The sequence below is a fragment of the Trematomus bernacchii genome, unplaced genomic scaffold (assembly GCF_902827165.1).
Source record: "Trematomus bernacchii unplaced genomic scaffold, fTreBer1.1, whole genome shotgun sequence".
NCBI lineage: Eukaryota > Metazoa > Chordata > Actinopteri > Perciformes > Nototheniidae > Trematomus > Trematomus bernacchii.
In genome coordinates this window covers 6,998,930-7,013,694 of record NW_022987698.1, presented here as the reverse complement: position 1 = coordinate 7,013,694, position 14,765 = coordinate 6,998,930, and the positions used below count along the sequence as shown (strand labels likewise).

Below are 14,765 nucleotides of genomic sequence, written 5' to 3'. Positions count from 1 at the left end.
GTTTGCACTGGTGGTTAAGAGAACTTTTCTGCTTACAACTCTTCAGAATTATTTTAGTTTTTTCGTCCTTTTATTGTTATTTTATTGAGCTCTGGGGTCCATTAGGGCACTGCGTGAGTGTGGAATGTCTGAACTGGTGCGAATTCGTAAGAAACGACTGCAGATCCCCATCTCTAGGTAAGACAGGGGGTAATTATATGTACAGATGATATCATAGCTATCTATGTTCAGCCTTTTTTGTGACTACCTTATTAATGTTGAAGGACTTTACAGAACATGCTACATCTTACATTTAAAATGATTGATCACTGTTGGGTGCACTAAGGCTGTCTTGATCACATTCTGTTATGTAGGAGCTTTCTTGTTTTGCAGCAATAGAAATATGCGAGTAAAAAATAAACCCTGTACAGCACATTGATGAGAGATAATGCAGCGGCCCTGGGTGGATTTGTTGACACAGTTGCAGGTCACTAAATGAGAAGTTTATCCATACCTTGCAAAGTATCCTGTTTTTAATTTTCAGGAGATTTTACATATTTGATACATTCACAAGATTTTCTCCCTTACTATACTTAGCAGAATGAGAGCACTTGTCACTGCCAGCGGTTGTGTGAACACTCTTCTTACTCATGCTTTTTCTGTGGGAGGAAATGTGCTGCAGAGGTGATGGGTCATGTGGTTTTGTTTTGGTTAACACATTGCAGTATTAGTGTCTGCAGGGTATAGAACGGAAAAGTTGTTGATTCTTTTGGGTCATCTTTTGCAGTAAAATCACACATTTCACATTCAAAATGTACCATGAAAAATGATAGCATTTTGATGGTGATTAGATCTAACAAGATAAGGGTTTGATTTGTGATTACTTCTTTGTTTCTTAACACAATTAACTCTAACACAGAAAACGTTTTGTGCTGACAAAGCTGATACCATTCAAACTCTTTAACACAGTAAGTCCTCCGAGTAAGGATGACACTATGCAGTGTCTCGATTCAACAAAGTCTGAGCCAAAGGAGGATTTGTCATTTCTCTCTATAAACAAAGTTTCACGAGTGCACTTGACGGGTAATTTCCTGTAAACGTCCTGTCAGAGGTTCTAGCCGAAACAAGAAAGACTGTGTTATCATAAAAGATTATTTAAGATTGAAAGTGAGTGGTGGCATTTAGATGCATGCTATTTTTATGACTCAACAGCTTTTGAAAGCCCTTGCCAGCGTGATAAAGACTTGAAAAGCTGTGGCTCAGCAGCATGGCCTGGCGCAGTTTGAACACAATCCCTCTGATCACGGCAGCGTACGCAAACCAAAATGTTTTTATATTGAAAGGATCTGTGGCACTAATGTGTTATCAGATAAAAATGAATGTCTTTTTCTAAATGGCTGCGGAAAAAGAAAGCCCAATCAAAGCAGAAAGGTTCCACTATAAACTGAGGATGAGATTTTTCATCAGAGCTGTATGAAAGCTTTTAGATGTATTAACATAATGAGGTTACATTAACACGATGCAGGTGGGGTTCACTGTGGTGACATGTGCTCCAAGCATTTGCTTTTTATTACGCTGCAGGAGATTTATTCTGTTCCAACAGTTTTTTTTATCGTAATTAGATTTTAAAGTTTAAAATTGAGCAACATTTTTTCAGACAAGATCAGATTGCAGCCAAGACTTCAAAAACATACTTTTTCTTGGAGCCCACTTTGACAAAATTAAAGTTACATAAGACCTCAACCATGGGAAGTTTTCCTCTCATGGAAAATGTGGCACTAACGATGTCCCCTTGCCACTGGCTTTCTTTGGACAGCTTGGCATTTAAATCACTTCCAAATGAACTCTTTGGTATTCACCAGGATTTCTCAACCTTTTTGAAGTCCTGCTCACCTTGCTTCACCCACTCAAGACAATGATAAGTGCTGTCAATTTCTGGAGTTGTGTCTAGAAATCTTCTCTTTTTGTTCACACTGATCTTTTTTCTGTACCCTGATTGAATTATAGTGAAGACTTTGATGCCAAACAGCTGTAACCTCTTGTATTTTCACAACACAGTTGCTGTTTTGAAGAGTAAGAAACAGCAGTTCGATTAATTTCAAAAAGGGCATCAGCTATTTTATTGTGTCGTTTGTTTTTACAGACTGAGGAGCATTTTGAAGCAGCTAGAGGAAAAAGATGTCGACTTTGAAGAAATAAAAAGAAATCTGGATCTCACAGCTTCGTTACTGGAGTCAGTTTACCACGATGGATCAAGGTAGGATATAGATGAAAAATATGATGTTGACATTTTCTGATGAGTAAATTGACATACAAACTGTTTTAGCTCTATAGTTACTTTGAACTTGTGGGGTAAAGGCCCAAAAGGTTCTTAAATAGAATAGCATTAAATATGGGATTTTGGACACCTGCAGCGCTTTAGTTCAGTTTTTCACTATTACTCCGCTGCTATAACATCTGTCTAACAATTAGTGTTTGTGTGTTTGTTTGTTTGTTTGTTTGTTTGTGTGTTTTCTCTCACAGGCAGTGTCTGGAGTCCGAGGATGACCTCCAGCAGTTACAGTCAGACGGCGTGCCTACAGAGGTCACTGATTGGCTGGCGTCTACTTTTACCCAGAGGGTTCGGCGGCCTGTTCGACGCTCGGATGAGAAGCCCAAGTTTCGCAGCATTGTACACGCAGTGCAGGCTGGGATATTTGTGGAGAGGTAAAATAACACATATGTTGATGTGATCTCCTTTTCAGCACTATGTGGTTGTGATCTTTTTTAGACGAGGCCAGTACTATTCATAAGAATACTTGTCTGTAAAAAAGCAGCTACAGCGGAAAAGTAACAGTGCTAGGAATGAAACGATATGTTTTTATTTACGAGACGTAATTACACTAAAATAGGGAAACAATAATCTCATACTATAAAACTCCTACTGTTTCTGACTAATCTTCACGTCTGTACTATAACTCTAATATAAGATCATGAAGTTGTTACTATCACAGCCACAGAAACCACAGACAGCTGCACTGGATTGTGAAACATTAGGCCCCTTTTCTCTTTAAAACATCCTTCCAAAGGGGACAGGGACTTTGGAGGATTTATATAAACAGCTCCTAAGACGAGTTCGCTGCACAATGTCAACATCTGAACTTTAACTGAACTCAACATAAACATTGCATTATTTCAGGATGTTCAAGAGGGCCTACACAGCAACCATGCCAGACCAACCTGCCGCGGCCGTAAACTGCCTCAGGGTAAGCCTCCACTAATAAATCTCTCTGTGCCTCGTGTGTTTGTGCAATAAATCGGACATCACAAAAAAGGACAGTATACACACCAGAAGTATGCATCAATAACGCAGTCACTTTCTCCACCTTTTTTTCAGGATGTTGACCGCTGGAACTTTGACGTGTTTGCTCTGAACTCGGCCAGTTCTGATCACGCTCTGCAGACTCTGTTCTTTGAGCTGATCACCAGATATGGTCTCAACAGCCGGTTTAAGGTGTTTGACTTTGGATTTCATTGCATAGCTTAAAAAGTGCACTTCCCATACATGGGGCGAAGCCTGCGAGCTAGTTCAGGCAGTCAACTAGAGCACTTATGCTGCATTCATACATAACGCCCCTTGCCACTCTACAACCAATCAAACAGAGTCTCCTTAATATGCCGCTCTATTTAACCTGCCAGATCTCTCTCTATGCATTGCTTGCTGCTGCTATTGCTGCAGCTACTTCCACGTCGCTGCTGCTTGCCTGCCCCACCACCACCCCAACTTCCACCCCAACTTCCACCTGTAGGCTCGGGGGGTTAGTTATTTAATCATCACTCATCGTGCTATGTATATCTGTGGAGTGATGAGGCCCGAGCCTAGACGCCAAACTCAACTATATGCTGCTTCTAATAAACATGTTAAAGAAACACGTGAGTTGTCTGACTGAAATTATGTTATGGGACAAAGAGAACAATGTCGGTACTTTGGAGGGAAAATATTACAGTTATATGACACTTTTGCCCTTGTAACCTCAGCTGTTTGGAAAAAGTGTGTTGTAATTGCAGATATAATCAGGCATATGGGTTTTATTATCAATTTGGAACAAAAGGTTGCCAAATTATGTGCAAATCACATGCTATCCATGTCAATCTCACGCACAACCCTGTGACACAATTCAGGATATTATTGTTGACACTAACTTTCTGAACCTTGAATTTTCAAACACGACTTTGGACTAATAATTGTGTAATGCACTTTGCAGATACCAATCTCGTGCCTCACAGAGTTCCTGTCTGCACTGGAGAGAGGATATTGCAAACACAACAACCCGTACCACAGCCATGTTCATGCTGCTGACGTCACGCAGACGCTGCACTGCCTGCTGCTGCGCTCTGGACTCGTGGTACATTTGGCTTATTTTTATCCACTTACTTTTGGTGCTGAATTGTATCTTTCCAAGGCTAATGGATAGTGTTTTCGTATATTCTCCTTAAAATCCCATAAAAAGACCAAAAACCAACCATTTCTTAAACTGCCAGTCCGGCCCCCTGTTTGTTTCACTTGGTGTGAACAGCCGCAGGAGCTATGAATATCTTCCAGGAAAGACTGTGTGTCATTACCATAGACTGTATATATAAATTATATATGTCATTACGCACATATTTAAAGATAGTAGGCCACTATGGTCAGCTTTAGAGTTGTGATTCTTTTTGCGTAATACTCTCTGTTATAATGCATATTCAACCCATGGTGCTGTCTGTCCTATAAAACGTCTCTTTAATTCATAGTTATCATGTATATGTTTATTTACATGAAGTAAATATATCCTGTTAACTTTAACGATTTGATTCAAAACCACCCGAGGATCAATTCATTGTTGGTTTGGGTGTTTTGTTAGGATTTGTTTACTATACAACTGTACACTGTACACATTGTGTCTCTTCCACAGTACAGTATATGCACTTATATTACACATTTTATATTGATTTTTATTTTTCTTCTCTTGCATCTACAAAGCACTGGCTGACAGAGCTTGAGGTGATGGCGTCACTGTTTGCTGCAGCCATTCACGACTATGAACACACGGGAACCACAAACAACTTCCACATCCACACAAAGTAAGCTCTTTTTTTTAAACTTCTTTATCAACCCTTACCAAAACAAAAACTGCTGTATATACCCCGCATCCTGTTGTGACTTTTGTAAATTATTAGGAAATGTAGGAATAGTATGGTAGTGTTTTTGAGATGCAATTTTAGAAAAAGGGTATGAGAGGAAGAGAGAGAGAGAGAGCTCTAAAGCAAACACTGTTTCATGCAGGGAACACAGTATTTTTAGATGTCATTTTTCCACACAGGACAGCTAAAGAACGCAGTCTCTTGGCACACATCATCATCATCATACTTCATTTTGGGAATAATAAGCATCCACAATAATACAACTTGTCATGGTTACACAGTCTAAACCTGAAAGTTGTACTCCGCCCAAACATGTACCTATGTAGCCTGGAAATACTGGCTCTTACTAACTAACTCTGGTTAGCTTTAATTTGTGTTGGTTTTAATTTCTTTTTGTTTTTATATGAGGTCCACTTCATATGCAATGGATTATTATCCACCTCAACAGTCTGCTCCAAACACTGATATTTCTAAAACAAATGTGACCTAATCAGCAGTCTCATTTTGTGCAGCATTGCGCTCCTCGAAATATTTGAATCTCTGAGTAAGGCTGTGAATAGAATAATGCTGCAGACCTAGACTGGATTTAATTTGAAGTTTCTTTATACAAAAGTAAAAAATCCGTTACTTGTTTTTATGTAAGTTTGTTACTTTAAGAGTTTATTTCATGAGCACATCTTAATAAAATCCTTAAAAGGAGCTGATGAGTGGCTCTAAATTCATATTAATCTTCAACCATAACTTAACATGTTTCTTAGTTGTGATCAAAAGATAATAGGATATTAATAAATTGGTACATTTCTTATTACCTTATTATTATGATGACATATTAAGTCAATGCACAGGAGGTCGCTTAACCTGTTGACTGTGCGCAAGAATGCAATTTTGCAGAAAAGAAAACTAATAATAATATAAGTTTCCCATAACAAATAATACATATATTCTTATTTCTATAAATACATTTTAAAAGAGTTAGGATAACATCTGGGGGTTAGTGTAAAGGTTTGTTATGCTAAAAACTCAAAGTTAATCAACTATTAGAAAATGTTTTCTTCATAGCAGTCTAGATGTTTACTACAGTATGCATGAATCTTTCCTCACAGGATCGACAAGATGCTAACATCTAACCAATGCCACATTGCCACAGCATACACACATTTACACAATTGAAAAACATCATAGAAACTATACCGCACATCCTATAATACAAAATATATGTATTTAGGAACTTGTTTGTTCACAATGTCCCCTCGGTAACATTGTTTGGTAAATATTTTCAATTAATTTCCAGTGTAATTACAGCCAATCTACAGTTTAAACCATGACTCCTAGGAAATGAAAAGCATCCAGGAAATTACAGATCTGTAAAATAACGTTTTACTTGACGGGTTTTTCTCCAACAGTAAATTATTGTTGTCATTAAAAACAATTGCAACCATGACAAATTCAAAATGATCATGGCCTCTCTCTCCCCAATCTTTTAAAAGTCCCCAAAAGCCCATTTCAACACAAAACTAAATGTGTTCTGTAAAGACATTTTTACATCTGTTGAATTTTATGTTCAGTTTACTCAAATAATCACTAATTGGAAAACTTTTCACTATGTACTTTGTTTTCCATTTTAGAAGGCGAATACAGTCCATTAAACTAGTGGACACAGAATGCCTGATTGAGAAAATAAATTAATTAACTTGCTATACTGAGTCATTTATATGAAATCCTACTCCCTCTTTAGCTCTTCTAAATGCATCATTACAGACCCACAGTCATAGTGCTGGAAATATGCCCTCAGGACTCTTTTTATCTCATTCTCAACTTCATCTCCCTTCACCACAGGAGAATAACTGTCACTCTGTAAACTCTCTTCTTCTTCTCTCTTCACCTCGTCTCTTGCTCGTTCTCTATCTATCCACCAGGTCAGAGTTTGCATTGATGTACAATGATCGGTCGGTACAGGAAAGCCATCATCTGAGTGCAGCGTTTCGCCTGCTGCAGGACGACCGAATGAACATCTTCACTAATTTGACAAGAGAGGAATGGATGTAAGAGGACACTATTTTTACTATCTCAAATTGTACAACTCATTTTTGTTCCATTTAGAAACACTCATGTTCAGGGACATACCATTTATTTAAAAAAGTTAGCTGATCTGGAAAAAATAGGTTTTAAATGGCTAAAGAAAGCAGGATGTCGGTCAGACTTAACCCCCGTACTTACTCTTTGAAGAAAATCTTACATAAAGAAAAATACTTTGAACCAAAATCTATCAGAGGAAGTTTCACAGGAGGAAGTCGGGGATGTGTGGAGTAGGAGAAAGAAGATTAAATTGGCCGCATTAATACAATTAGATGTGGCACAGCTTGAGCTTGTGTCACAAGAGTGAATAAGCCACTGATTGTGAAGCATTCATTTAACAGTGGGTGCCAATCTAATGCAAGCACAACTTCAGTATTTTATCTAAACTATATGCTTCAATTATTGTTAACCAAATACTTTCTTGAGAATTGTTGCATTCAGGGTTGATTATAGGCATCACTATGCAAATGAAAGATCTAATTAAAAAAACAGAACCCTTTCATTTGATATATTCTAATCCTGCTTTACACAATGACCTGTCATTTGTTTATATTGTTCGTGTTGATAAGTGGTTAAACTTAAAAGTTCTTTAACAATAGAACTATGAAGTTTGATAGCCATGGGATCTTTTAGGCCATCTAAAACAGTAAATATCTAAATGATCCTCAATGATAAAAACAGCGAGAAACCCATCATAGAAAAGGCGGAGATTTTTTAAATGAACCCAATAGATCAGCATGCATTTTGAACAAATGGCATGACGAGTTTCCTTTGAGAACCCACTGTATATAACTACATAACTGAATGTAACCAACCATGCTTTTTGTCAAAGAGCAATCTGACAACTCACTCACTGAAAAAGAAAGAGATGAGAGATGTGGGCCAACAACCTCCCGAGGTTCCCACAACAACAACAACAACAACAACAAGAAAGCAAATCATAACACTCTCTGCAGCGAGTAAGATGGAAGCTATTTGAAAAAAAACTAGTGATCACATTAATTAAAAAAGTCTATAATATACTGTATATGATTTATTTAAATGTTTCTTATTATCAACAAATCTAATTTAAATAGGATTTGCTGTATCGTGTTAATATTCACAGCAGCTGAAAGTTCCTGGCAAATGTAGTATTTACTCCATGGTTGCAGTGAGCTTACATCATTGTGTTTTATAATTTACTTTAGCAATGTCATACGTAATGCATGTTAACAATCAATAATAATAAGAAATTAAATTTTGATGGATCAATATTGGTATCAGCTTGCTTTCTCCCCATGTTTTCTTTTTATGTAAACATGCTATTTCTGCCCTTAAAATTCAGTTTGTCAGAAAATATAAACGTATTAAACAGTTTAGCATACTCATTGAGACGGATGCTTCATCTCAGATACAATATGTGACTGTAATGTAATGGCATCGCTTTGCAGGGATCCCTCAAGATAAACACCAGCATCACGCTGAAGTGAGGCTTTTTCTAGCAGTCAGCGTTACCATGGGAACAGTACAATTCCTCACGAAATCTAAAAAGGTTACCCTCTGTACATTTACATCCTATAATAGATCAAATGCTAAACTGTGTGTCGTTGTGTGTGTTGCTGTTAAGGGAGCTGCGATCACTTGTCATTGAGATGGTGTTGTCCACGGACATGTCCTCCCACCTGCTCCAAGTCAAAGGGATGAAATCCTGTCTTCAGCAACAAGAACGGTAACGCTAATGGGTTGTGCTGTGGTGCACATTTAAGAGGTCACATGAAATAACATGTTCAGATGATTCAAACAACCTTCACTAAGTGGCACATTGATTTCCTCCCAGCAAGTGTCAAGTCTTCTTCTTTTTCCTTTGTCTGAGAAAACTAAAACAAGAAGTGCATCATTTTCTCCGACAGGATTGACAAGCCCAAAGCACTTTCTCTGCTGCTGCACACGGCTGACATCAGCCATCCATCCAAGCCCTGGGTGCTGCACTCTCGCTGGACCAAATCCCTGATGGAGGAGTTCTTCAGGCAGGTAGGAGCGCTAACAGACCTGAGCTGATGCTGTGACACTTTCTCGTGCAAGTATTATCAATGATTAGATTCAGTGGAAAAATGATCGAACCCTTACTTAAAGTGGACCTATCATGCTATATTTGAATAATATAGTGTAGGACCATACCTATATAAGGCATATTTATACTTTTTTTTTTTCAAAATACCAAACAGATCATGCATTTTAGCCATGCCTCATTTTGCTCAATTTGACATTTTTTAGATCTGTTTTAGCAAGGGCAGATTCAGTGAGAACAGCACCATCTACTGGCCTAGCATATGTACTACAGCGTCTCCAGCGCTTTCGAACGGCAATGGCCGTGGCTGTCTCCTCCTGATTGGTGGAGTTGGCCCAATAGCCGTAGCGCCACTGTCCTGACGTCAGGACAGTGTTCAAATCTGGATCAGTTTTTATCAGATCCGTTGCAGGCCCTTTTTTAGAGATTTGGGTATGGAGGAAAATAGAGAGGGTTGTGTTTTCTGACACTTGGTGAGTTCCCTGGAACACCGGGGACACATATTCATGTATAAAAGACGTACAAAAGTGCATTTTGCATGATAGGTCCCCTTTAAGTAAAAGTAGAAATACTGCAGTATAAAAATGCTCCATTACAAGTAGAGGTCATGCTTTCGAACTTCAAAGTGAAAGTACCCAAGTATCAGCAAAAAAAATGTATTTAACATGTAATGTTATAATAGTTATTATGCAGAGTGGCCACTGTCAGTTTATTGTTTCAGTATTGGATCAGTATGTGTACTAATGAACTGCGAAAGCGGTAGGCCTACTTCTATATTGTTTGTTCATCAAGATGGAGCCACTGTAATCCTACCTTTAATCTCTTAGAATTGGTCATATTTTAAAAACGTAATACATGTTTTGTACGATTTTTATTTGAAAATGAACCACACTATAGCTCTTAAATGTATACGTGAAAAGTACTTTTAAGAGCTGAAATGGGGTGAAGCCTACGAGCTAGTTCAGGCAGTCAACTCGAGCACCAATCAGACATTAACACGTGACGCACCTCGTCCCTCTTACAACCAACCAAACACCTTCTCCTAAACATGCCGCTCTATTTAAGCTGCCAGGACTTCCTGCCTCTGCCTCGCTATGCTGCTGCTGCCACTGCTGTGTTCACTTGCTATTGCTACGTTCATGTTCCTGCTGCTGTGTTTCATGTTGCTGCTGCTCGCCTGCCCCACCACCACCCCAGCTTCCACCCCAGCTTCCACCTGTAGGCTCGGGGGATAGTTATCTAATCATCACTCAATGTTCTTTGTAAATCTGTGGAGTGATGAGGCCCGAGCCTAGAGGCCAAACTCAAACTATATGCTGCTTCTAATAAACATATTAAGAAGAAGAGTTGTCTGACTGAACTACATAAATAACTTAAAATTGTGTAAAATACAACCGACACAATGTATAATCTCCCGTCCTGGTTGAAGTTGAAGACCAACATTAGTAGCTCTATCTTTTGTGCTACAGATGGCTTTTGAGTTATTGTTGCCTGAGTGTTTTTCGTTAGTACAGTCAAGGTTCGCTGTGAGTGTTTTTTACTGAGGTATTGTACGGAGAGGTTTTCCCTTCACATACTCTGTTCTTTCATGTCCAACTTTTTCTATTCTGGAGAGTTTGATCTGATATTTTGCTACCTTGATTGAAGATGTTGGACTGCTAATAATAACTGTACAATTTTGTAAAAGCCTCAACAAAGCCTGAAAGGGAGAGCGGGAAACCTTCAAAGATGTTTAACACGTCAGAGCTATATATACAACAAAAATAGGTATGTAGCAGAGACGGAGAGAGATAAGTCTCTTTTAAACGTTTATTGAACAGGTACCTCCTGAAGTTGAGGCTACAATAGATTTTCTTTAAAGATTAAAGCCTGGAGAAAAAATCCACCGAGAATCGATTGAGCCGGTGAAATTATTGTTGCTCCAGAACATTCACGAAATAAATCTTGAGATGAGATCGTTTGAAAACTTTTTTTATCTTTTGAGGTTGTGATAGATATCAAATGAAGCATGATGCAGCAATCTCCCTGGTTACCCCAAGGCTTTTGGTTTATTGTTCGGGATATATTTGGAAAAATGTGTGCAACTGTTGGCCTGATTTTCCTGCTCAGCATAAGTTGCCATCATTAAACCAGGTGTGTTTTGTGAGTCACAGTTGGAATAAAACCATCAATAATGTGTTCTTATCACCTTTTAAAATGCCATTATTATCATACAAAAGCCTACAGATGTTTGCCATATAGTGGCTGGTTTTGTGAAGCTGGTGCCTTGAGTTGATTTCCAGTTAATGCAGCAATACATTTCTATGTAAAGTCCTCTCTCCTCTTTTTTGACAGCTTGAAAAAATAGAATAGAGGAGGTGTTGGGCAGCCTTTTGTCTTTGAAACCACTCTGAAAAGGCACTTTAATGTTTGTTCTATTACTTTTAAAAACAAAAGCATGATAGCTTTAAAAGTCTCAGGTGGGGAGTGTTGGAGTCCAATAACCTTTAAAAGTTATTTTCAGTTCCTGTGTGGGATGCCCTTTAAGATATCTTCTCTCTCTCTTTCTATCTTTGTGAGGGTGATAGAGAGGCAGAGCTCGGCCTGCCCTTCTCTCCTCTGTGCGATCGAAAAAGTACCCTGGTAGCCGAGTCTCAGATTGGTATGTCTCACAAAACACTCACTCTCACTCAGTCTTCTTCTCACTAATATTATATAAGAGAGATTTTTCAACATCCATACTTCTGTTTGATAAAGTCAAACTGGAACTGCTGTGAAATATGTTATAAAACACTGTATTACATTTTTTAAATCATATTTTAAAAGCTCAGAAATATTTATTTTTCTCCTGTTGATACATGGACATTTTGTCTTGCAGGTTTCATAGACTTCATAGTGTATCCCACATTCTCTCTACTGACTGACATGGCTGAAAAGATTGTTATTCCTTTGGTAGAGGAGAACCCAGGCCCACCAGACCCCTGCAACAGACACAGGTAACACACAGAGAAGCATTGTACTGGTTGCTCATTGCACACCATTGCTACCAGTTTGTCCCATTTGTGATATTGCAATGTATGGCCCAAAAAGGAAAGACTCTATAGACCACCATTATAACTGCAAAAATGGTCAACTGTCACTCTTTGAAATTCAAGTTTCTTTCTGAGGCCAGCCAGAAAGCTTGTATATGGGTAGATGAATATGGATAACACTTAAACAGAAATTGACCACACTGTATTTTGTCAACAGTAATCTTTGGAAGGAGAGCTCCAGGGGTCTGCAGTGGAGTCTCGCTCACATCACAGCTGAGCTGGTGAGCTTCCGCTCCACCTGGACACGACACACCGAAGACAACAAGATAAAATGGAAGGAGAGTGGCTCCAATGGTATGTTGTTTATTCAATCATTTATGTTATGAATGTGTATGCACTCTGTTAAGTCACACCTATCACTACAGGGCTTACGATTTAAAAATCCTGAGAAATATTTCTTTCTCTTTTTCTCTTTTGAATTGAAATGATGACCTGTGAAAAGTTGGACAACCTCCGCTAAAGTACAAGACTTTGTGTGACTGATTTGGCCGAGACCAAGCCACTCAGCTCCATAAATGTGCTCAGTCGCCCTGATCTGATTTGTTATCAACACTCATGTCAAAGTGATCTCATGAGGAGATGAATAGGTACAGATATTGTTTCCTGTTCAGCTTAACAACATTTTCCAATGCCTTTTCCAATCTCTTATATCCTCCAGGATTTTCAGACCCCAGTGTGACAAAAGGGCAGAGATCCAGGCAAGAGGAGCTGTCAGAAAACTCCCTGCAAGACCCCACTACGGATTCAGAACAGTAGACAGGACTTTCTTTGTGATATCTGCATTTCATAGGTGAACTGAGGTTAATGCTGAGTCACTGTTTGTTACAAAACCACAAAGCCTTCTTATATCATGGTTTAGGGAGCTAGAGGAGGGCTGGTTTAAGCTTAACACCATCTTCCCAAGGTAAGATGCAATATATTCAAACAAATGTCTTGGTGTCTTATTTCAAGTGAAGTATACTGTGATAATTTAAATGTAAAGTGTACATGCTGGCCATGTTATACAGTATCATGCATTATAATAAATTAATTTGCCACCTATACACTTGTAAGGAACATTGTACCTTTATTAGTTTGAACTGTACACAAATTATAAAATCATGTTATTAATTAAAAAACAATATTGAAAATATGCCGATGTCTGTCATATGTGAAGTTTTGATTTGTTATAATCAATAAATTCAAGCAAACTTTAACTATATTGTCCAACATTACAAAAACAAATGTGTCACTAGGTGTTTTACAATCTCTACAGCAAACAACATTCTCTGTGCGTAGACCCTCGCAGTGGAAACGGTAAAAACACCAATAAACGAGTGAAACATTTAAAAAACAACCTTAGGGAGAGCAACTACAGGGTGTTTCCTCTTGCTTGACAAACATACAATAAATGTAGTGTGTACAGAATAAACAACCCAATAAAGGCTGGCCTTGTCATGGTGCGATATTGTTGCCTTGTATTTTTATTAAGAACATTTTAAATGGGTCAAATAATGAAGTCTTTAATTATTTTCCTTTACCTTTCTGTGTCCTCCAAAAGATAATTACAGTACATTCAGTGGCTTTTTCAACCAACCCACAACTATTATTACTACTACTATGAATTACTATTGCCCCAACACTTCAGTAACTTTAGAAACACTTTAAAACTTAAGAAGGACACGTTTTTGAAAGTATATTTCCAAAACCTGTACTGCATTATGTTGGCGGTCTAATAAGGGAGAGATCAATATTTTTCAAATAAATGTAGCATGAATCAAGACTTTTAGACTATAAAGTTCCAAATCCATCCAATGCCTTGATCTCATACTTCACCTTATGCAAGATAAAATCGTTTTTAGTAAGACCCTTCTTTGACTTTGTAATTCATGCAGTATTATGGTGTGGCATGACTCCAGTGCTCTGCTCTCCCAGCTGGAGGAGCTGTAGAGCAAAGTGAGGGAAGTGACTGCAGGGTCCCCCAAAGGGATCAGCTTCAAACACATTTCCCTAGTTTAACAATTGTCAGTTAGGCAGTTTGCAATTGCATCTTCAACTTTTTTCATCTTAGGACAGTACAGACAGATGAAGCTGTTCTACATTTAAATGAAAAGTCTGGCTGTAAGATTAATAACACGTCAAGGAATAAAGACACAGGTGTGATACCACTGTTTAATGTACACCCCATACACACACTTGCACCCCGACCCCCAACACACAAACACCTCTAGCTATATTACAAAATGACATGTAATGTAATATATAAATGCAAAACAGTAAAATGGACCAATAGTGTCACTTTGAACTTGCACTTTCCATATTGTCTATGAGGTATACAATATCACACTACAAAAGCAACGAAGCATGTATGTGTGATAGCCTTTATTTGGAGCCAATATAGAAGTTATGATCAGTGTCTTTCAATTTGACATAGAAAATTAATAAAAACTTCA

The 14,765-nt window shown here is 38.2% G+C and overlaps 1 protein-coding gene across 1 annotated transcript; it reads left to right on the top strand.

Annotated features, from left to right (window-relative positions):
- On the top strand, positions 1-13,783 carry LOC117489803 (calcium/calmodulin-dependent 3',5'-cyclic nucleotide phosphodiesterase 1B-like). The gene is made up of 14 exons (XM_034139337.1): positions 1-177; positions 2,123-2,236; positions 2,503-2,685; positions 3,158-3,224; positions 3,356-3,472; positions 4,224-4,364; positions 4,979-5,079; positions 7,056-7,181; positions 8,822-8,923; positions 9,105-9,225; positions 11,822-11,903; positions 12,120-12,237; positions 12,491-12,627; positions 12,992-13,783. The coding sequence occupies exons 1-14, from the start codon at positions 125-127 to the stop codon at positions 13,087-13,089; spliced, it is 1,560 nt and encodes a 519-aa protein (XP_033995228.1). The 5' UTR covers positions 1-124; the 3' UTR covers positions 13,090-13,783.
- Positions 13,784-14,765: the final 982 nt, after the last annotated feature.

Excerpts from the sequence above, each read along its gene's own strand:
- LOC117489803 (XM_034139337.1), top strand. The coding sequence starts at position 125 with ATGTCTGAACTGGTGCGAATTCGTAAGAAACGACTGCAGATCCCCATC. Across the intron at positions 3,473-4,223 it reads GTCTCAACAGCCGGTTTAAG|ATACCAATCTCGTGCCTCAC; the intron begins GTGTTTGACTTT and ends TGCACTTTGCAG. Across the intron at positions 11,904-12,119 it reads GGTAGCCGAGTCTCAGATTG|GTTTCATAGACTTCATAGTG; the intron begins GTATGTCTCACA and ends TTTGTCTTGCAG.